Here is a 23,806-nt window from a genome sequence, read left to right as displayed (position 1 = left end):
AAGTCACTAGTCACTCCTGTTGACTAACACTAATATGAACTACCAACATGAATTTTCCAAACTCACATTCCAAACTCGGAGGCAAAAGGGAAAAGAGGGACTTGGGGATGAACAGAATGTTTAGGAAGGATCCCAAATTAAATAGAGGGAGCGTTGTTGGGTTTTTTTGAAACTTACGTTCTTGCTTTATGACTGTAACACAAGTGGTATTCCTTCCCAAGGAAGGCAGAGTGTTTCAAAAAGCATTGGAAGTCCTCTCCTTGATTATTAATAAATATTTTAAGTCTCTATAACCATATCATGAACTTTCCTCTTGAATTTGAACAGCCAAATGCTGGTACTACTGTGTCCTGTTGAAAAATTACTACTTTCTACAGAAATTCTCTGCTGGTTTTGAGAATGAAAAATCTGAGATTTGTTAAACAAATCTACATCTAACACATGACCCTTAGCAGCAGGAAGGAATGAGCTCAAACTGAGCTGTAGGTTGGTCTTTGTTCGTCATTGTACTGCATATCCCAAGGAGAATCTGCCCCTTATAAGTCTTTGAGAGACTTCACTTGATCTGTTTTGTCCATCTGTGAAAGCAGTTTTTTTCTTTTTGTCCCATGGAAAGTCCCCTTCACCTGCAGTTGTACCTTCCCATCCATTAGGTCTATAAGGGAGTACAAAAAACACTGTTCAAGACTTCTCACTATTTCTCCACTCCCCTTAATAGAAGGAACTGTAGAAGCACTGATGCAGCGATGCAGAGAACACTCTCTTCTCCCATAGTATGCATGAGAGAATGTGACCAATGGACAAGAAAATACAGCTAATTCCGTCAGCTATAATAACCAGCTTTCTGCAAGGTAAAGAACCAGCCTTGTATCTGCCCCGTGTCAATGGTGTTAGGTTACTCATTAGCTTTTCAGACACAAGGTAGTAGTTTCTAGGTGAATATTCTGAGGTTTTTTTCCTTTCATGCAGACTCAGCTGGAAGAAGGCAACTTAAACTTCCTTAAATTCCATAAGAAACTTTAAAAAAAGGCAGCTCATGGCACCGTTTTGAAATCTAGTAATAGTTCTGAGTGAGCAGTTGAGATTTTTAAGTAGATATTTGAACATACTGAGAAAGTGAAGTCAATGTGATGGTTTCATCAGATGAAACAAAACCCCCATATATGTCCCATTTCATGGGGTATATTCATTTTAAAAAAGGGTTTTCATAGGAGTGCTTAAGATACTTGCAAGAGCAGTTGGGCAGTGTGAAGTTAGGGCAGATTTCAGAAAGTTAGATCTCACTAAAGTAACAGAAGGTTCCTTTTTAAAAGTTTTTTTCAATGAGCTTTATTCTTTATGGTAAAGTTAGGAATTTTGTTGGGTATCTGCAAATTGCAATATGATTTCATAATTAAAAGATCTTAGCTTAATGTATAAGTAGTGTGGTGGGTGGGTGTGTTATTTTTGTAATATTCTTACAAATCTTTTTGAATTAAAGCAGTATTTGCAGGAGAAAAAATTCTTCTGTGAAGTACAAGAAAAAAGTAAATAGATTAACCCCCTGACTTCTCAGAATTTTAAATGGGCAAAAACTGAATTTTAAGTATCCAAAAAAATAACATCTAACATGCAAATTCTGCAGGGAAAGGAGCTTTCAGCTGAAGAAAGTTTAGTTCTTCATGCAGTGTTTCTTTAATGCAGGTTTTCAGTTCATGTTACTTTGCGTTATGCTACACTTACTTAAAAACAACACCCAAAACTGACTCACTTAAAAGTATTAAGAAATAGAAATGTCCAAATTGCTCAAATTTAATTCTCATTTCTCTTTCTATCCTTTTAGATTATTTTTTTAAGCAGCGGGTAGGATATTTCCACATTCATTCCTCCGTCATAAATTCCCTAATCTGTACCATTATTGAGTTAAATATTGCCAAAATATGTACCAGAATCACATAATGTTAAAATAGATTGTGTCTTGGTCAGCTTCAGGGGTGGAAGATAGCACATTGTGTAGAATTCTTGTAAAATGAAGAAGTTTGTCAGGAGTTGACTATCTTAGACACTGTTCTAAAATAGAGTATTGTTTCAACATAGGACTTGCTGTTTAGGAAAAGACAAGTTGTGCAGTGAGGGTGTTGCTACTGGTGTTTACACATGTCCACCTTGTTTAACAGGCTTACTCTCAAGAACATTGTAACTAGGTCACTGTGAATGTCTGTAAGAAGAAATTTGTACCTCCTTTCAAAGTCATTACAAATAACCACAGATTTTCCCAGATTTTGTATAATCTCTCCTAGTAGCATTAGATGTGTTTCCCGCTATCACCTGCTTGTTTGTCACGGTTTATTAATTCACAGAAAGCTTCTCCGGTGAGAATGGCTCAAAAGTACATGGCACATGTGCAAGGAAGTGTCCAGATTACCTGTCCACGTTTGTTTGGGGTTTTTTTTGCAGACACCTGGGCCGTCTTGTTCTTTTCCCCTGACCTCCCAGTCTGATATTTCTGTCCCTAAGATATTAAATCACCTAGAAACTGTGTGGCTTCCAAATTCAGTTGGAATAAAGGCTCATATCAACAAGATCAAGGAAAGGAACTTCCAGACCATGTTTTAGAAACATTTGTTTCTTCTGGGAATGAATACCATGAGCTTTGAAGGCTTATTTAGAAAGGAGGAGGTCTAAGCTATTGTGAACATCCTTATATATTCTGTCAATTAATGTTTTACACAGTATTTTCTTTGTAGTTTGTTCCTTAAGGGATTTTTGATCACTCTAAAAAGAAAATTCAGCTTTAGATATTGCCTCTTTATGGAAAAAAACCCCATCAACAAACCTTCAAAAAAATCTGATAGGTCTCAGTCAACACAAAATAGGGGATATCTGTCTGCAGTCACCTTTACCAATGTGTGTTTCTCAATGCTTGCTCAAACTTGTGCACAAAACTGTGTGCATACCTAATTGGAAATTGTAATCTTTAACTCCATGGCATTTTTCCATAGGAGCTTTGTTCCATAGATGTCTGTGGAGCTTGCTTCAGTTCAGTGGGTAGTGAAGACAATGAAATCATGACTGTCCTCTACTTCTGGTTACAGATGACCTGCATATGTTAATTGTAATATTTGCAGAGCTTTTCATTTTATGTGCTGGTTCTCCCCTGATTTTTCCTAGCAGGAAAATAGTTCTAACTTTTGTAGACCTTCACTTTTTTCAGGTCACTTAATAAGAGATCAAGACTCTAAAACATCCTTTCAAACTGTTTTGATGTTATATGACTAGATTTGTCTTCTTAGTTTCTTTTGCCATTAATGAATATATGCCCAAAGCATTTTTACTTTGTTTGGTTTTCCCCTACCCACAATCTTTTAGGAATTGATCCCACTCATACTGTGTACAGCCTGCCTCCATCCTGAACCCAAAGAGAGAGATCAACTTCTACACATACTGTTCAATTTGATCAAACGACCAGATGATGAGCAAAGGTGTGTTTGCGTTTGTGTGTTACGGGACAAGGAGGAACTTTTTTCTCTGTCAGATTAACAGAAATAATAGAAGTTGGGTATTATTGGGTGATTTTAGGCAAGTTTCATTTAAGATGGTATTTTGCTTGTACAGTGTTGACAAATTTATGCAAACATCAGGACTTTCCATTTCCATGACCTATACTTTCTAGTTACTGAAATGTAAGAATGTGCTTGTAAGCTGCAGTGTAACATTTCAGTTCCTTTTTTTGTTTGAAGTTGAACTGAAACTCTTTTGAAACTCTTTTGTTAAAATGAACTTTAAGATCATAGTTCTTAGCAATGGTTGATAGAGAAATCAAAGCAACTTTTTTTTTTTTTTAAACCTCTGTCTTAACATGACCTAGTGATCTATATGTTTGTAAAGTAACTACCATGTTTATGTGGGAAAACAGCATGAGAAAATAGTACTCTTTCTATTTATGGTTCACTATGGTAGCAATAAAAAATTCAGAAGACTGCAGCAGTGGTTTAGGTCTGACAAGTGTTAAGAACTTTGTTTTATTTTGGTTAAGACTCTAAAAAAACGTATACTTTTTATTCTATAAAATTAATTGTTCCTTAGTACTCAGGAAATCTGACTTTGTACCGATCTTGATGAGAATATCCTTAAGGTTGAAAGACAGTACTCTTAACTGGTATGTTTCCCTCTCTAACTGTGGAAAGATTTTTCATGTTTGACCTGTAGCTCTTCCATTATTTTCGTTAGAGATGTTTTCTAAAGCATCTGTATCTATTGTTGCTCTAGTCTGTCTTCAGACAAAATAGACTTTATGAAGTAGATGGGAAGCATTTCTTTTGAAGATTCTCCAAAACAGTTCTAGTATCTTTCTAAACCATTCCCATAGTAAAATTTACAGATTAGGGATAACTGAAAGCCATGGCTTTGGAGACAAAAAAAAGCTTAAATAAATAAAAGCAACTTGTGGCATAGTGGCACCATGCGGATTGAAATTACAAAAAGATGCAGTCCTTGTTCTGCTACAGATTCGTTAGAAATCTACTTCTGAAATATCTGTCTAAGTTGTTTCGAATGTTCCATGTGGATTGAGAAGCTAAAATTAATTTGTGATTGAGGGGGAAAAGAAATTACATCTCACTTGGAGTCTTTTTTGTTACAGGATTGATTGCCTGTCAAGTAGGTTTTTCATATACCTGTTTAGGTGCATTAGGTGTGTCTTTTCCAGCAGCTAAGAAAGAATAAAATCCAAACTTTTTTCCTTGAACTTGTTAATTCTTTGTTGTGAATTAAAGATTTGTATATAAGAAAACTTGTTTTCTTCAGAAATTTGGGAAGAATATTCTGCCATAAACTCCAGGACAAAACATAATATACATTTACACACATAAACATCATAATCTCTTTTAGAGGTGCCATAATAGCTGATGAAAGAACAGTTAAAATTCCATTCAAGTAAAAGACACTCTGAATAGAAATGAGATAGAAAATACTTACTAAGAATTTCAGGGGGTTTTTTATACTTATGTAATGGAAGTGTATTATGCATGCTTGGTTTTTATTTAAATACATTTAAATGATGTTTTAAGAGTCTTGTGCCATGTGAATTTAACATTCAGATTTAGTCCCCAGAACAATTGGTGTTAGTTATCTCGTGTTATTTGTTTACCTTCTGCTATACTGCACAGGCCTACATTATACATTAATGTAGCGGTTGATAAGTTGACATTTTTAATTTGCTAAATGCAAGAAACTGATATGTGATATTGCATTTCTAAGAATGAAACCATTAAAAGAAGTAATTTACTTTACAAGGTCAAATATCTAAAGTATATAAACCATTATGTGGAAAGCCTGTATTATACTTCTTGCCCATGTGAAAGGCTTTTTGATGTGTAGCATATTGCTGTAGTCTTGTATACTAACATTATATTTAACAAGACCACTTTTGTCCTCAAGGCTTTGATCATTAATGTACCATTCAACTTTTCAGAATGTCTATTGAATTTTCTTCTGCAAAGGAACAAATATGTGTTAGCTTTACCTAAACTACTTTTTGTACAATTATGTTAGTTTCGGAAGCTAAGGAGCTGTGAAGAAGTTAGACTGATGTTCAGGCCTTTTAGGACAAGGTTAAAACATAGTTCAGACTGTGAACTCTTGAAGATTATTATGTAATGTATCCAGAAACAGCACTCTTAACAAAAAGAACCTAAAATACATTAAGCTTATCATATCTACTCTGATGTTTTGTTGGCCGTATGATACCACTTCTTACAGAACACACATAACGTGCTGACATATTAAGGAAAACTCTAGTAAGTAATTTCTTAATATAGCCTTTAGAAGAGACAAAAGAACTCTGAACTCTGTAGTATAAGACTGAACTATTTCCCAATGCACACATTCACTTTTAAAAACATCTAGAAAGAGTTTAGAAATACTAGATAATATCTGCTCTACTGTATCTTCTACCTTGTTCCTCTGGTTTGATTCTTGATTTCACATTGTTTTCTGCACCAATTAAGCAAACTGATGTCTGCTGAATCACACTGATTTTCTTCATATTCCTGCCTAAGGGATCAGAAGTCCATAACCTGGAAGTTATTCTCATATCCAGTCTGGACTGCAGTATTTTTAACAGCTAATATTAACATTTTTTGTTTCAATCACGTGTAGCTGAGATCCTTACAGCCTTTCCCTGGAATACAGGCTATTGTCATATACTTTTAAGATGCTTGCAGTAAAATATTTCAAACATTATCTTTTAATATTTTTGAAAGCTCTTGAAGTTCACTTCTTTATAGGCAAGGCAAAAGGAAATCCCAGTTAATTTTGAGATTTCATGGAACACTTTTGAGAATGTTTGATTTGAGAAAGAAATATATTTTAACACATTTCTAATGCAGAAGATTTCAAGTGATGACTGTATTCTGCCATTATCTTTTTTTAATATCTTAAAAATGCATATTTTGCTTCCCCATTCTGTGATTAGGTGAAGTGTATAGAGCCAAAGATAGTAGTTTGAATGCCTATTTTGGTTGCTGTAGAACTCAGAATTACCACAGGCTTTTGTCTCCATATTGCTATCACATATTAGATGTTGTTTTCTCGAGTTTTATCGGATGATTTCATTTCCATTTTCCCTCATCCTTTTTATCTTGATCAAAGGTCTAGTTCTTCGTACATTGTAGAGAGGTAAAACCCTCGAAGATCCACAACACAAAACCAAAGAGCTTGCTCTAATTGTTGGCCTAAGGAATGCTGGGATAAAAAAAAATCTTTTTTTATAGACTCTTCCTCCTAAAAAGATTCTGAAAGTGAATGAGTCTTTTTTTGATGGACTATATTCTGTAATTATTAAAGAAATAACCAGCAGAATCTCTGCCTTTCAACCTTAAGGGGATACTGTTAGCTACAGTAAATATTTAGGAGTTTAGACACCACACTAAAATGGTAACAAGTTCATTCTGACTTGATTGCACAAAGTAATAATAAGTGTGTCCTAATCTTACTGTGGAGGTGATAAAAAGAGTGTCTTGTGTCTATGCGTTGTGATTTGAAACTGGTTATTTAAGAGTTCATGTAGGTACTAAAAGTAAATAGAACTGTTGAATTGCATGCAAAGTTGGTATTTTTCCAATCCTACTAACAGGAGAAATAGAAGTAAAAAAATCTTAGCAAGATAAACACTCATTAAATAAGTTAAAGTACCACAAATTACAGATAAGTACAATCTTACTGACATTTTAAATATATCTCTGCCTATGAATTTGATAGAACAATGGCAATTTCTTGCAAACTTTGAAGAAAGATAAAAAAATCTAAGAATATGAATACAAATAACAGGTGATCATAGATACTACTGGTTGATTAATTGCTTCCATTTTGTAGTGGGCTTCAGAAGACTTCTCACAAGAGTGAAGTCCAGTGTTTTAGGAGAGATGACAGTAACTTGCATGTTAGAATATTGCAAAACCATGTCAAAAGAATTAAATTACTCGCTTTGAACAAAGTCCATTAAATCTCGCAAATGCTACTAAATAAAACCAGTATGTGCACTTCAGTGTGCACACAGTATTAAGTAATTTAGATCCTTTTACTGCATGATGCATGATAGTATTCAGTACTAAGAATTAAATGAGAGATTCAGTCAGAGACTCCCTATCTCAGACACAGGAAAACAGAAGTTTTCGGAGATTCTCAGGTTCTGGTTTGTGGAGTTTGGGATCTGCAAGATTCTGGAAAAGGCCTCTTAAATACAAAACAAGGTAGAATCATAGAAAAGCTTGGATTGGAAGGGATGTTTGAAGGTCATCTGGGCAAATCCCTGCCTTGCAATGAGCAAGGACAATGGTGGCTTTCAATTTAAGATTTAGACTTTTAAGTCAGTGTATATGGTGTGAAATCTTGACTATAGACAACTACCATTTGCCTGTCAGCATCTGCTTTTCTTAACTTAAAGAATGTATTTCATATATTATAGAACTTTATAAACAAATTAAAGCTTTAAATTTATGTTTTCAGACAGATGATACTAACTGGATGTGTGGCGTTTGCCCGACATGTTGGACCAACACGTGTAGAAGCTGAACTTTTACCACAGTGTTGGGAGCAGGTAACTGATTATTTTGTGCTTTGCACTGGAAAATTAGTTAAAAATTCATAGGTGTTTGTTTTAGGAGGTTGTTTTGGTTTTGTTTTTCAATGAATGGCAGTTCAAAGTATTTTTCAGAAAGATATTTGGATGTTGTTGTCCTCATTATATATACTTCTATATAGCATTAAAAAAAACTTAAATGTGCAAAACATGTTAAAGACTATCTAGAGATTCTAGTTACTTGCATATACCAGAATAAGTTTGTTATATTGAAATGTAGATATACACATATGCATCATCAATGTTGCCTAACCTATTGCTAGGTAGGTATCTTTATAATTTGGACTGTGATTTCCAGACTGCTGGAAGTCCGTTTTCATTCAAAGATTTCATTTGCTGATTCTTTAGTGTTGTGTTAAATCCCTGGAGTAGTGTCCACACTTCAGCTAGTTTAAATTCTTAAAAATCAAAGATTAAAGTAGTCATAAGTAAGTCTCCTGTAGATGGGCATGATTTTACTCCTGTGAGATCAGCCTGAAGTTTACATGTGACTTCTAGAATCACAGTGACTTTTTCCACAGATACTATAAATTAAAAGAAATAACTGAACAACCAAACTGAAATGCTTTTACTGTTTCATCTGAGGCATAGAAACAGAGTAACATGAGTTCAGGTGAAAATGTATGGCACTTTTCCTCTATAATGAAGAAAAGGGAGTTCATCATTGACCAAAAGACAACAAATAACTAAGCCGTGACGGAGTGGTAATGCTTGCTTTGATGGCACAGTCTTTCTGGTCTGGTAATTTTCTACTGTTTCTTGCATAACACAGCAATCTGTGTCTCACAATAAAGTCCAAGCTTTAATGGCCTTAATGCTTTCTGACAGTAGAAGTATGTATTATATGCAGCAGTTGTGCTTGTATGTATGACTGATCTATCTGTTGTTTAAATGAAGCTCTCATGACAATAGAAGTTGAACATAAAATAAGCGACATTTTGTTTTCTTAGTCCTCATGAAATTTAGATTGTGCTTAAAAAAATCAGTCTCACCTCAGTAAGAGCACATCTTTGTCATCCATTCCTTGCGAATTGCTGATGCAAAATAGAAACGAGTCCAACTGTAACAGTACAGCATATCAAGCTGCCAAGTCATGTGTCATAGTGCATTTATTTAATGCAGTTTGCCAAAGTTGGAACCAGGTCATTATTTTCTTCAGCAAATGCCAGCTGAATCTCATTGTCACAGGTCTTGAGTTTGTAGAAGGAACTCAAGTATACGCATCATTTTCTACCTTTTCACTGCTCTCACCTTGTTCATTGTGCCAGTCATCTCAGAAAGCTGTCAGGTTGGTCATGTGTGGTTTTTCCTATATAAATATATACTGGCTATTTCCAGCCCCCTTCTTGCCCTTCGTATGTTTGGAAATGCTTTCCAAGATGAATTGCTCCAACACTTTCCCAGGAACTGATGTGACGCAGGCTCGCCTGTGTTTCACTGGATCCTCTGTCTTGCCCTTCCTGAAGGTAGCAGTGACATTTACTTTCTTCCAGTCCTCAGGAACCTCCCCCATTGCCACAACATTTTGTTGATTGTCAAGAGCGGTCTTGGAATGACATCAGCCAGCTCTCTGAGTGTTCATGAGTGCATCCCCATCAGGGCAACAGACTAGCATATGTCCAATTTCTTTGAATATTTCCTAACCTGATAATTCTCTACCAAAGATCTTTCGTGCTCCAGAATTTGGCATGGGGTTTAGGGACCTCAGACTACTAAAAGCAATTCTTCCCAGGAAAGACAGAGACAAAGAAGGCAGCGAGTACCTCGGTTTTCTCTGTGGTAACATGGTTGTCTTACCAAGGCTATACACTGCATAGCAAGAGAGAAATAGTTGCACCACATGCTGCATATCCTATTTTATCTGACAGCATCAAAATATTCACATTTCCCTCTCACCATTTTACCATGAAATTTTTAATATGCAAAGTTTTTTGTGTTTCATTGTTCAGCCATTACACTGGTTCTTAAATCTGACTCTACCAGGATGCAAACTTGGTTCCAAAGTGTCAATATAAATTTGTAAGGCAGAATTTTCAAGCAACTTTTGAGTGGAAAGGGCAGGTAGCATGGGATCCAGAGGTTCTCAGCAGTAAGAGTTGTTTTCAGCCACATTTTTATGAAGGACTTGAGAGCAGAATTTCAACAGCATACAAATGCTTTTTGGCTTAATATGTGTGCCTTCTTTTGACCCTGATTGTTCAGTGAGACCTAGGCAGCTCTTCTACACTGGTTGGCTCAGAGCACTAGAGGGCACTTGTGTAGTTCTTAGAGGAACGTCTCTCCTGAAGGGCTACATAATACAAAATATTTCATGACATTCCAGATCAGGAGTTATGCATATTCTTCATTCCATACACTGCTTTCCACCTTCTCTTTATTCATCACTGTTTATTGAAGACGCGCAGGCACATTCCTCCGTTGCAGTGCGTTCTAACCACATTTGAATACGGGTTACTGCAAAGCAAACAGCCAATCTGCTTGTCTTTACCAGATCAACCACAAATACCCAGAGCGACGGCTACTGGTAGCAGAATCCTGTGGAGCTCTTGCACCCTACCTTCCAGTAAGTATTAATAGACATCAAATACCTCGCTAGTAAAAGCAAGGTGAAAATCTGTTCCATAATGTAAACATCCTGTATAATTTTAAATGTTCACAAGTGTGTATGTTGTGCATAGACAGTCACATTGTCTTCTACTTTATGTACACATGTGAGATTCAGTAAATCACACTAAGAAGGAGATAGCTTATTATGAAGAAATACAGATTAATCTAGGTATAAAATGTTTCTAAAAACAGTATGTTCTGAAAAAATACTTGTTTCAAAATACTTGTTTCAGTAAAAATTAAGAAAAGATAGTTGACCAATTAAGGAAACAATCTGTGAAAAAAAGAACTGACACCCAATAATAGAGTTCTTCAGACACTGTGGAGTGTTACAATAAGAGTGCTGCCAGTTAGAAGAACAAGTCAGTGGCAAACTAGAATTTGAAGCTTCAGAACTAAATTAAAATGCCACTTCTTCAATTTAGTAATGCAGTGATTACAGATTCTGTTTTAAGTCTAAATCTGTAGTAGTTTTATTGCTTTAGTTATCTTTGGTTCCATACAAGTTAAAGGACTTGAGTTCTGTGCTTAGTAGGACAAAAGGCACTCTAATGAAGCTACTGACATTTTATATTCGTTCATCTTCTTTTGTGAAAACTGAACATGTAATATTCATAAAGGGATCTATGGTTGGAGGAAGGGATTTTGTTTGTGAGCACTAACAGAAATGCAAATTATTTATAAAAATTGATACAAACCCACATTTCTTGTTTCATTGGATTTAACAAATATGTTTTTCATTTAAAAACAGAAAGAAATTCGTAGTTCGTTAGTACTTTCCATGCTGCAACAAATGCTAATGGAAGATAAGGCAGATCTGGTACGAGAAGCTGTGATCAAAAGCCTGGGCATCATTATGGGCTATATTGATGATCCAGACAAATATCAACAGGTATAATTTGTTTTGGGTTCTGTATGTATAAAATTTTTTCTATAGATACTTCATGAGTAGGGGGATGCATATTTCCTGTATTTTTATTAAATCTTTCCAGATACTTTTAAAAATTATGAATATATGAATGTCGATTTTACTGTTTCACCAAGACCAAACAGAAAAACTACAGGTAGCATTAAAACTTCAGGTGTAAGCCTTATACGAAAGCTTCTCTAATAATTCATAATTTACCTTTAAGAACATACCATTTCACTGCCCACCTGATACTGTTAGGCACTTTGATATCATCACTTGCTAGCAAATTCATTTGCTACAACAAAGCCTACCTGTAGTTCAACTTAATGCTGCCTAATAATGTTTCACAGAAGTGAAAATAAAGTACTTCTGTCTTCCGAGTTTTTGAAGGCAGAGTGGTAAAATGTGTACATAAATTTTAGGGAAATAAGTACATTCTTCATTGTCTTTTGCCAGGGCTTTGAATTGCTGCTTTCAGCTCTAGGAGACCCTTCAGAACGTGTGGTTAGTGCAACACATCAGGTATTTTTACCCGCTTATGCTGCCTGGACAACAGAACTGGGAAATCTACAGTTCCATCTTATACCTACACTGCTTAATAAAATTGAAAAATTGCTCAGGGTATGTGTTCAGCTGTTTCTACATTGGAGAATTTTCTATATATTCTTATTAAATATGCAGACTTTTTAAAAAAAATACAAAAATTGAAATAGTTGGTGCTTAATGTTCTATGAGTGAAAATTTTTCTGGACATGCTTGTTGTAACTCTTTTACTTGTCCACTGGAAGAAGGAGGAAAAAGAAAAGAAAAACCACCAACCCCTCCAAAACTAAACATATTGTTCTTTAATACTCTTCTTCTTTATAGCCTAATAGCATTTGCCCAATATTTAAATTTTATAGTTTTTAATAAAGTGCAATTTTTATTAAATTAGCAAACAAAGAAGAATTGAATGGCTTAGTTAGGTCATTTGCAATTATGATCCAGTTTGCACACTTGATTTGGTAGATATCTCAAAAGTTCTAGAAAAATTGGGTACCTCATAACTGTCTAACAGACTGAAACAAGATGCTTGCTTTCTCAGTGCAGGCGACTGGTTTATTCAGTTTAGGTGCCTTGGTCTCTGAGACAAAGGTTCCACATTTCCAGAATGTGCTAAAAAATGTTCTTTCAAAATATCAATCTGTTTATCAGCATGAACTGCTAAATGTATTGCCTGAATCTTTTGAGTAGAGGTGACTTAAGGGTGACAAGGGGATTTGGATGATGAGACAAAGTAAGTTTGTGGTTAGGCTAAATTACTATATAATTAGTGTCTTTGTGTAGAAGCTCATCGCAGATGTGTTGATTTCTTGCCAATGAATACATCATCCAAACTGACAACTTTGAGTAAATGTCCTGTTTGTTTCAGGAAGGAGAACATGGCTTGGATGAACATAAGCTTCACATGTATCTGTCTGCTCTGCAGTCATTGATTCCTTCACTGTTTGCACTGGTGCTACAGAATGCACCTTTCACAAGCAAGGCTAAACTTCAGGGAGAAGTACCACAAATAGAAGGTAAATGATTAATTTCTGATATGGATTTTTTTCATATTGATCTCCCTTAGCAAATCCTTAAGTAATGCTTCCTTTTTCCACCTCTTACTATGCTTGAGAGACTTGATTATCACCAAAAATTTTTATTCAATCTCTGTATTCTTCTCTACTTCTTATAAGAAACTTTGAGAATGCAAAGCAATTTTTAACTGTACTTCCTAAAGGTTTCTGAAGAAGTGAAGTGCTCAAGACCAGGTTGGGTGGAGTTTTGAGCAACCTTGTCTAGTGGAAGGTGTCCCTGCCCATGGTAGGGGGGCTGGAACTAGATCATCTTTAGGGTCCCTTCCAAATCAAACCATTCTATTAATCAATGGCCTCATGGTGAAGTTGAACCAGAGTCTACTTTCAATCCCTTCATATCCCCCAGCCTGTATAGGTACAGGGAGTTGCCCTGACCCAGGTGCAGCACCTTTTACTTGGCCTTGTTGAACCTCATGAGGTTCCCATGGGCCCACGTCTCACCCACGTCTCAAGCTTGTCCTGGTCCCTCTGGATGTCATCCCATCCCTCAGATATGTCAGCTGCAGCACACAGCTACATGTCACCTGCAAACTTGCTGAGGGTGCAGTTGATCCCACTGTCCATGTCATTGGTGTAGATATTGAACAGTACTGGTCCCATTATGGATGCATGAGGGACACCACTTGTTGCTGATGTTTATCTGGGCACTGAGCTGTTGACCACTCCCCTCTGGATTTAACCATCCTGTCGGTTCCTCATTCACTGAAAAGTCTATCCATCAAATTCATGTCTCTACAGTTTAGAGAGAAGGATGTTACAGGAGACTGTCAAAGGCTTTACAACCTCCCTTGTTCACAGATGTGGTCACTCCATCACAGAAGGCCACTAAGTTGCTCAGGAAAGATTTGACCTTGGTGAAGCCATGCTGGCAATGATAATTGCATAATCTCCCTGTATCAACATTTCTTCGTGTTAAGTGAGAGTTACCTAATCTCTTCAGAGATTATTTTAACTCACTAATTTTTTAAAAAACAAATTGATAACCTTATACAGAAGACACCTAATGATTTTCCTGCTTTCTTGGCTCTCATTTCAGACATCACCTCCATGGTGTTATCGTCTTCTTTTGTTCACGATTGCTTGTTCTCTGCTGTTACAGTCACTAGATTCCCCCGACCCATATCGCCGCTTCAGGATGTGGCCATCATCATTGGGAGCCGCGAGCAGTTAGCGGTGTTGTTGCAACTCTATGACTATCAGCTAGAACATGAGGGTACCACAGGCTGGGAGTCTCTGCTATGGGTAGTCAATCAACTGTGAGTTAATTTGTATCTTAGGATTCCTAATTTTAAAATGTATCAAAATTAATAGTTCTTAAGCATGACCATGTTTAACAATTACTGAATAAGAGAGTACTAAGTGTGATTGTCTTTGAGAATTATCGAAGAGGAAAACATTGGATTTATTTCAGGCATTTTAATTTTCATGCTGAATTGGCTTTGATTTTATTCAAAAAATATCAACAATCTAACAGAATATGTAGGTAGCTACTTGCTCTGATAAGGTTGGGTTTTTTCTTTTTTTTTCCTGGTATAGTCGATTCTCTGTTGAACTGAAGACTGTTGTATTCCGACTATCTTATGATAGTAACAGGTGTTTGAAAATGTAGGTCAGACTTTTCTGGCACCTGAACCCTTACTTTCTTCATGGGTCAGGAATTGTATGGAACAAGTAGTTAATTTTATTAGAACCAGTAGTACTCTGTATGTGCATGTATTTATTAATATAAACAGTAAATCTATACAAATGTAACTGGAGAGAAACAAAAGATCAGAGTAGTGTTTAATATCCTTTTGTTTCCTGATTTTTAGGCTACCACAGCTTATAGAAATAGTTGGCAAGATCAATGTAGCATCAACTGCCTGTGTCCATGAGTTCTCTAGATTTTTCTGGAGACTTTGTAGGACATTTGGGAAAATTTTTACAAACACTAAGGTAAGATATTACCTTAAATATTCTACATACAGAGTACCTTGATAATATATGTTCTCTATATTTATGGTATGTCTGAATACTCACACCTTATGTGACCATTTATATTTTCAAGTCACACTGATGCTTTTCCATAAGTACATTTAAACCTGGTATTTTTGAAGTTCTATTTCCGTTTTCTGGTTTTAGTCATTTTGGAATGGCTGCCTCATCTTGCCCAACAAGGAATGATTCGGTTTTTTAAACTGTATTCTTCATATTGCTTTGTGAATGACAGAGAGAGTGGGAGAGATCATCGTAATTTTGGTGATTTAACAATTTTCTTTCTTCAGAGCAGCAGCAGTTTGTGATGTACATAAGTACTCCAGTCTGTACTTAATTGAATATTTAAAATTGATGCTTTCCCAACCTGAAATATTTTCTGTAGGTGACATCTAAACATTTTTATCAGGGAATTACATAATTTTTCTCCATAAAATAACTTCTGAATATAATGAAAAAAATATATTAAAAGGAAATCATAAAACATGAGAGGATTACCTAAAGATAAAATTATACAAGTGTGTTAGCATTACATGCTGCTTCCAGAGAGGAGATTAAAAAAAGTCTCTGGTCTTTGAAAGCCCTTTCTGTAAGTTATTTGTAAAACTATTGCTTCTATAAAATTGTTCTGATACTGATTATCATAGCTGTATTTGGAAGAGAGTCCGTCATTGATAGCAAAGATACAAAACGTAAACTTTTTTTTTGTTTTACATACTTCAACTTTTTGTGTCACAAGTACTAAATACTGCTACTTGTGTTGTGGGTACTCACTAGAAATTTTTCCTCTCTTATATCATACTGTCAATTTTTGCCAAAACTGGCTATGCTTTTTAAAGATTTTTGTTCTTTCTGTACCATCAAAAGTCCTTTTTGTGGTTTGGGGGGGAGTTGTTCTTTTTTTGGGGGAGGGGGGATTTTTTTTGTTTCATTTTTCAATTCTTATATTTTTTTTAAGTTAATAGACACTGGTAACAGGTTTTCTTACATGAGATTCATCATCCTTTGCATAGGTAAAACCACAGTTCCAGGAAATCTTAAGACTGTCTGAGGAAAACATAGGTAAGTAGCTTTTTACTCAAATGAGTTCAACTTAACTGCAACTTCAAAAAAAATGTCAATCTCTTGTTCAAATAACATTTTCAGAGCACAGTTCTCAAATTTGTCATCTTTGTGAAATGTTGAAAAATCTAATCTTAATATGAATGGAACACTGAAGTTGTAGAATGTGTGTAAGGTACAAAATAAGAATCAAATCCAAATACCACTTAAGCATTATTTTAGCATGTGTGTGTATATATGCATACATGTATATAAATTCTCTATGGTTATATAAAAAAAGTGATGAAATCTGTAATACTTAAAAACACACATATAAGCATACTGTATATAGTATATGTATTATACACATTATATACACCCTCATATGTATGTGTAAAACCTAAATTTTTCACTATGTTTCATTAGATTCCACAGCAGGTAATGGAGTGCTAACAAAAGCCACAGTTCCCATCTATGCAACAGGGGTCCTTACATGTTATATTCAGGTAAGTTTGTTTTTCTGTTTCTTCATTAAATGTATAATAGTGTGTAAAATTTATTTAAAAAACAACAAACCTTACTGTTTTCTCTGAAAACTTAATGTTCTTGTGCTTTAAGATAGGTAGATGAATGGGCAGCTGTAAACACATTTAAAAGCAAAGTTTTCCAGTGAGGTGGTGATGTACATTTAGATCACGTGCTGCCATGTCCCTCTATCAACACTATTAATGTTATTCCTTAAATGGGTTCTTGACCACTTAACTATGAACCCTGCAAACATTATTTCGCAAAACAGATAAGCAGGTAAATTGCCACATTGGGCCTAGTTGGAGTCTTAAAATGTTAGTGTTACCTAGTACTAAAATAAACACACTATAAATAAGATTACCTAATCCTCCAGCAACCAGCAGTTACAGATTGGCATAGACATATCTTACAGGAAAAAAAAAAATTCTTCATTATCTTACAAATTTTTAGTGGACTGTGAGCAATTAGAAACTTTCAGGAGTAATAAGTGTGCTTAAATACTGTTCTTAAAAACTTTCTTTAGTAAAACAATATGGGCAATTCAAGCACAAATATGGCATAGTTAATGAAATACCTTCTCTTCAGTGTTTGCTTTGAAAGGTTCTTGTTTTTTAACCACATTCTTGAAGTTCCTAAGGAAATCGTTAGATGCTTATCTGGTTTGTTCTCATTCATAGTTTGTCTCTTTGGTACCTGTAGGTTGTCATCACAACACTTCTACTACATTCATCATTGTACTCTCTTCTTTCAGGAAGAAGACCGCAAGCTGTTAGTTGGATTCCTAGAAGATGTAATGACCATGCTTTCACTATCCCATGCTCCTCTTGATAGCCTGAAAGCTTCCTTTGTGGAACTAGGGTAAAGAGTACACCTTGGTATTGACTAGATCTAAATACATTAGAAGCTTTTATTAAAAGCTGGTAATCTGGCTGTAATGTTAATAACTGTAGTGCTTTGGGTGAATAAAGGGTATACTTGCTTTTTTTTTTCTTGGTGCAAATGCAATCTCTGGATTAAAAATGTAGTGATAAAAGTAATTCTGACGTGTAAAAAGGAAACACAAAATTTCCACAAAAATCACTAATTGAGAATACAATAGAAATTAATTTTGTATTTACCATACTATTTTCATGTATTTGCATTCAATATCATAATTTATTGAAAATTATGTTCTTAACGTTGTAGGGGTTTTTAATTATTTGAACATGCAACATATTTTCTGGACTGCAACATGTTGCTTGTCCTTCAAAATGAGATAGATGTTTTGTTTCCTTCAGAAAGGATAAATGGTGGAGTTTTAGATTTGTTGAACAATGGATTCTTAAGACTACATTTTGCAGGTAAAGAACAGGGTTTGGAAGTATTTTTGTTTGATTGATTGCCCAACTATTTTCTTTTAGTGCAAACCCAGCTTATCATGAGCTGCTTTTAACTGTTTTATGGTATGGAGTTGTCCATACTTCTGCTCTTGTTCGATGTACAGCTGCTAGAATGTTTGAGGTAAGTGTTATCCAAACTTTTTTTGCACCTCTTTAAAATTAGAGTTTACTTTTAAAAACAGGGGTTCAGACAATGTTGTAATTCTTAATAATTACAAACAAATAAGCTGTGTACTGTGTGATGGAGCAGAAGGTTGTCATGCAGTTGTTTCTGTATCTGTTTTCTGTTCAACAGCACGTCTCTCTAGGTACGTAGTTAAACATATCAAGCATCTCTGAGTTTTAACTTCTACTACTCAACCCATCATGAGTATCTAACTCACAGTTATCCTTTTCAGTAGGTTTTGTGTATATTCATACAATACACTTGTATTGTAATTCAAACTAGTTTTCATTGGTACCAGATAAGGTGGTGAAGACATACATGTAACCAATTCTGTATTTTTTGTAAAAATGAAAATAATTTAAAATAATCTACAGTTACTTTACACGCCTCATAATGACAGCTCCATCTTTCCCCTAACATCTGTAAATTTTGGTCAGAATAAAGACTGATACATATAGCTAATAAGTTTGCTTTTATTTCCACTTTATGCCTTTGTTTCATCACATGTTCATTTTAAAAGGCTCATGCAAAAACCCTAGGACATACTCAGACATACTCCACTTGCTGAATAAAGAGAAACTTTTTTCCTTTGCATGCTAGAAACACATTTTTCTAATCAGCATTACTCTTTTTTTTTATTGTGTTTCTTCTACATTTGACTCATTTCAATAGCTCTGCAGTGGACCTCTAGCTGAACCTGCCATTTTGTATCCATTTGCAAAAAGAAATCTCAAGTCTGCCTCTGAAAAAAGAGCACTTAATTTATCCATTAGCATTCTTTACTGCAACTCTGGAACTCATAGCAGATAAGACAGTAAACAGCCACAGTAAGCACTATCCTGAGACCTTTTTTCCCCCTCTTCTCCCTTTAAAAAGAAGATGATGATTTTTGGACACCCTTAAAATATGTTTGAGTATTTTTAATCTAACAAAAATATTTCTTGTATCATATTTGTAATAACAAGGGGTTCTTTTCTTAATACGCGTTAGCCAAATATGAAAGACCTCAGTTACAACAGGCTGTTGCCTTGATTGCAGTTTCTTTTCAAATTCAATTGCATGTTGATTATTTTTAGGCGATCTATACATTCTATTAGATTTATAGTTTCCTAGCATACTTCAATTTTTACTAAAGCACAGGCAGCTTTATTTTAGACACTCGAAAATAGTAGCATATTGTCACTTTATTGATAGCCATAGCATACATATTTATACATGGCAGTACATAAATTTGGGACGTCATCTGTGTAAAGTGGTAATAGTTGGTTTTACTATTGGAAGATTCCTCATTCAAGGAATCTGACACCTCAGAGGCTGCTGAATGGCAAAGGCCAGCAATTAGGTAATAAGATAAAGAGTATGTGACCTGCAGGACAGCTGTATGGGAACAATAAAGATTCTGAGCAGCACAGAAACCACAGGCCCATCTGCATTACCCAACCATTACAGTCCATTAAAGATTGGAAGGACACCGAAGTGATTTGGAGCCATTCTACTGCTTCACTCCTTTGGTGGCAGGCAGCTTTGTGCTGCCATTTTTAAGGTGTAGTATGTATGACTAATGATCTAGAGGAATTAAAACAGGATAAAAATTTACATCGTCTGTCTCCCTCCAACCTTACATGCTGCTAACATGGCTTTGTCCATCCAGCTGTTTCTGTCGCTTCTATATATTAATGTTTTCAGTCAGTAGTTTCCTGTTTGAATATTGATGCAAACGGATTTGATTGCTGCTGATTTGAACATGAAGTGCATAGTTGAGTTATATATAAGCTTTATTGGTCTGTTTAGGTTCAAGACTAGGACCACTTATCTTCAGAATGACACTTGTGTTATAAAGCATGTTTTATTTTCTGTTTACTGTGCTTTACCATACTTAGAAGTGTGGTAGACCACATAGTAATGAAGCTGAGATCATTCTAAATTGTTTGCTAATTACACAAATCCCAAGCATTTTTTATTCAAAGCACTGCTAGGTCTTTCTCAAAATGAAGATTGGTAAAGAAAACTTGAGTCCCTATTTGCCCAAGATTGAAAATAGGAAGCATTCTCTCTTTTAATAAATGGAAAATTGTTAAATCTGTATCTGAGAGTAAGATCATCATAACCAGTGAGCTATGTCCTTAACAGCTGTTCGAAGAGTAGCCCATGAACTCAACAGATCAGCACTTTAAGTTGTCACCAGTGTTAACTCATTGTGAAATGTATTAATGTTAAAATGCTGTAGTTGAACTGATATTCCTAATACTTTCTGAGTAACAAGTATAGGAAGCTGCAAATTTTTCCCTCCAGGTGCTTTGCAGCAATAATGCATATGTTCTTATACAGCTTTTCCCCATTCTTCCTTCCCTAGTTACTACCTTAAGGCCACACTGTATTCCGTGTCTGTGTGCACACTTGCATGCATGCACATACATGCACACACAAATATTGCTAAATAAAAATGACTGCTTTGTATAGAAGCTTCCGGAAAGTCAGGTTCCTTCCAATCTTTCACAACTTTCTTCAATTGATATTCAGAGTTGGTAAAGCAGGAATGCTCAAACAAATAGAATATAAAATCTTCTCTAGTTAGAGGGTGTAAATATTGCCTGATTTTAGTACTGATATACTGACAGCCACTGCTTTCCCCATGCTCTGTGGATCTCTTGTTGCACTGCTGGGGGAAAAACTTAGAATTTAATTTGTGCTTATTATGTAATGTGAGTAGTTAGAATATGGCTAAATATTAAAAAGACATTTCAAATTTCTCACATGAACTTACTGATTAGCTTTTTATGTTTATCTCCTAAAACCAGCAAATACATGCAGACTTCCTTACATGAGATTCAAAATGGAAATATCTAGGCTTTCCTCTTTTTATTAATGAAGACAAAACCACTCTGTTTTGTTGAATATCTGGAGAAAGTGTGCAGCTTGTCATTTTTGAAAATTAGCAGCTTTTCGTATGTAGAAAACATGTAAAGGGCATCTGCAGCATATACAGTAAATGCTGATGTATAGCTACATACGTAATGTAAAACAGATCACCTGGGAACATCTGAATTCAAACGACTTTCTCATGTTCATGGATAATAAATTCCACTGCGATTTCAAGTTTTTAAAATTCGGGATGTATTGCAAAAAATACATCTATTCCTTAGTTTGCAAAAAGACTTGATGAAGTACGTTTCATGGATATTTCAAGGATTTTCCATTTCCTACCTGCATAGACCAGCATATATACTGCTTGGATGGTGGTTAAATATAAAGTAGTCCTGAATGACTTTCAGGAAAGCTTTTTGGCATCTGGGAAGGTGCTGTTTGTCACATTGTAAAAGGTGTGAAAGGTATCAGTCAGTGTGGGAAAACTACTACGCATTTGGCCTACTCAAGACATCTGTTTTGCATGTGACAGCCACCTACTATGATAAATGCCATTGTATTGAGTTAGGAGCAGCATTTAGAATAAATTGTCAAACTCAGATTGGCATTGGTTTAGAATTTAGTTATACATAATTTTATTTATAATTATAATACATAATTAGTATTTGAATTATAATACTCAATTACATTATATTGCTCAAGCTGTGAGTTCAAGTTTTAAAATATCTGAAAATAGAGAAAACATTGTATTGTTGAATTTGTCATGTTTGTGCTGATTGCCAGACCACCTCAGCTTTCTTCATGCCTTTGCATTTATGAAGCACTAGTGTAGCAGTATTTGCTTAGCTTCTAATTTTGGTTCGCTTTTTGTGTTTTTTCTTTCTCTCTCTTGGTTGTGCCACTCTTCTTCCCATGATACTGTGCTCGCTCTTTCCGTGCATCGCCTGTGATATCCCCCTGCTCCGACCATTCAGCTGTTGGTGAAGGGGGTTCATGAAACTCTGGTAGCTCAGAGAGTTGTTCCTGCTCTCATTACTCTCTCCAGTGACCCTGAAATGTAAGTTCCCTGACTATCTTATATACATAGCATCCCTCTTAATACTTGAAAAGAAATAACCATCAGTTATGTTTCTTAGTCTAGCTGAACAAAAATTGGATTACTTTTAAGCAAATGTAACCTTTAAATCACTTATTTTTAAATAAAAAGTTTTACTGCAATGCCTAGAACTAAACTGGATAAAACTGCTGAATAAAATTTAAATAGAAAACTTAGATCCGTTTAATATATTTTTATGGGTTTTTATATTTAATCATATTCTCAGTTTTCAAATTGCTTAAATCATTTCTAGCAGAAAGCTGGATATTACTATATTTTGTAATGCTATCAGCTTTACTACTGCTAAATTAAGTGTCACCTGCATTAATGAAATGCCAAGTAGTTTTGGCCATACCTCATTTCTGATAGACAACTGTGGTACTTCATTTCCTGGACATTCTGATGTGATATTTCTTTCAGGCTAAGGAGGGATGCTTTTGCTAATCTCACTAACAGGTTGTTACTAACAAATGCTACAGCATGAATAGAGTCTTAGTCGCTTTAATGTCTTGTGTGGGTGACTAAACCAAGAACAACCCCAAGAGTCTACCTGCCCATCCTCAGTCACAGCTAACCCAGTTCTTCAAGTTTACCAAACCGTTTTTTATTGCATGTTGACTGGTTTACAGCTGACTCTTCGAGGCATGAGTGAAGCATTAGTTGACAAGCGGGTTGCTCCGGCCCTTGTTACCTTGTCCAGTGATCCTGAATTGTGAGTTTCAGATTGAGACCTTGAGTTAATCCTGTCTGTCTTTTTCCTGGCCTGCTTTCTTTTTTGTGTGTGTCATTGCTAGAAACTAATGTGTAACTTAAAAGTTCTAATTTTTTAATTTTGCTTTTATTAATTTTGTTCTTAATGTTGAATGCATTGTAAAGACTCTATTCTTCCATTGTAGTTCAGTAAGGATTGCTACAATTCCTGCTTTTGGGACCATCATGGAAACTGTTACTCAGAGAGAGGTAAAACACCTGTTGTCAGGCTGCTGGTTTTGTAGCATAGTAGATGGATAATTTTTTTATAAATCCAGAGTAAAAGAAAGGGCAGCTTATAAATTATTTCCTTTTTTGTCATATTCTCTTCCAAAATGCTTTCCGGTTTTGCAACAGCCTTTTTTTTTTTATTGTTCTTTTGGAAACAAATTCTTAACTAATAAAAACATTCCCTTCTAAATATCAAACCAAACATAAACAAAGAGAGATGGATAAGTAAAGGGGAGGCCTGTGCTAGAAGATGGGAAATCCCATGCTCAAAATGTTTGTTAAAACATTGTCTGGTATGGTTGTGAAATCTAACTCCATTATTTCCAAATAAAAAAGCTTTATTTTAAAATGCTAACCAAAAAGACATGATGGAAGTCAGTTACCTCCACATAAGTATATTCTACCATTTTAGATGCTTTCGGATATCCTGCTTGGCTCCCAACTATTTCAGAAGAGAGGACAAGTCTCTTGTAGTTCCAGTCATATCTGCTTGATGTTCAAGATGGCACTAAAAGACATAG

General features: G+C 35.2%; 1 protein-coding gene across 4 annotated transcripts in view; it reads left to right on the top strand.

The window, feature by feature from the left end:
• RELCH (RAB11 binding and LisH domain, coiled-coil and HEAT repeat containing) overlaps positions 1-23,806 on the top strand; it is a 74,084-nt gene that overhangs the window by 37,342 nt on the left and 12,936 nt on the right. Inside the window, exons 11-24 of one of the 4 annotated variants that reach the window (XM_051799358.1) lie at positions 3,349-3,461; positions 7,987-8,077; positions 10,611-10,682; positions 11,478-11,618; positions 12,093-12,257; positions 13,048-13,195; positions 14,355-14,511; positions 15,067-15,190; positions 16,243-16,291; positions 16,697-16,776; positions 17,550-17,656; positions 18,199-18,298; positions 22,934-23,016; positions 23,201-23,264. In XM_051799358.1, coding sequence (XP_051655318.1) covers positions 3,349-3,461; positions 7,987-8,077; positions 10,611-10,682; positions 11,478-11,618; positions 12,093-12,257; positions 13,048-13,195; positions 14,355-14,511; positions 15,067-15,190; positions 16,243-16,291; positions 16,697-16,776; positions 17,550-17,656; positions 18,199-18,298; positions 22,934-23,016; positions 23,201-23,264 — 1,494 coding nt within the window. Of the gene's footprint in view, positions 1-3,348; positions 3,462-7,986; positions 8,078-10,610; positions 10,683-11,477; positions 11,619-12,092; positions 12,258-13,047; positions 13,196-14,291; positions 14,512-15,066; positions 15,191-16,242; positions 16,292-16,696; positions 16,777-17,549; positions 17,657-18,198; positions 18,299-22,182; positions 22,266-22,933; positions 23,017-23,200; positions 23,265-23,806 lie in introns of all 4 variants that reach the window. The other 3 variants (XM_051799356.1, XM_051799355.1, XM_051799357.1) reach the window with 3 other exon arrangements.

This window comes from Manacus candei, unplaced genomic scaffold, assembly GCF_025592945.1.
Source record: "Manacus candei isolate 608988 ecotype Guabito, Panama unplaced genomic scaffold, ASM2559294v1 h1tg000049l, whole genome shotgun sequence".
Taxonomy (NCBI): Eukaryota; Metazoa; Chordata; class Aves; order Passeriformes; family Pipridae; genus Manacus; species Manacus candei.
This window is presented reverse-complemented; position numbering and strand designations above follow the sequence as displayed.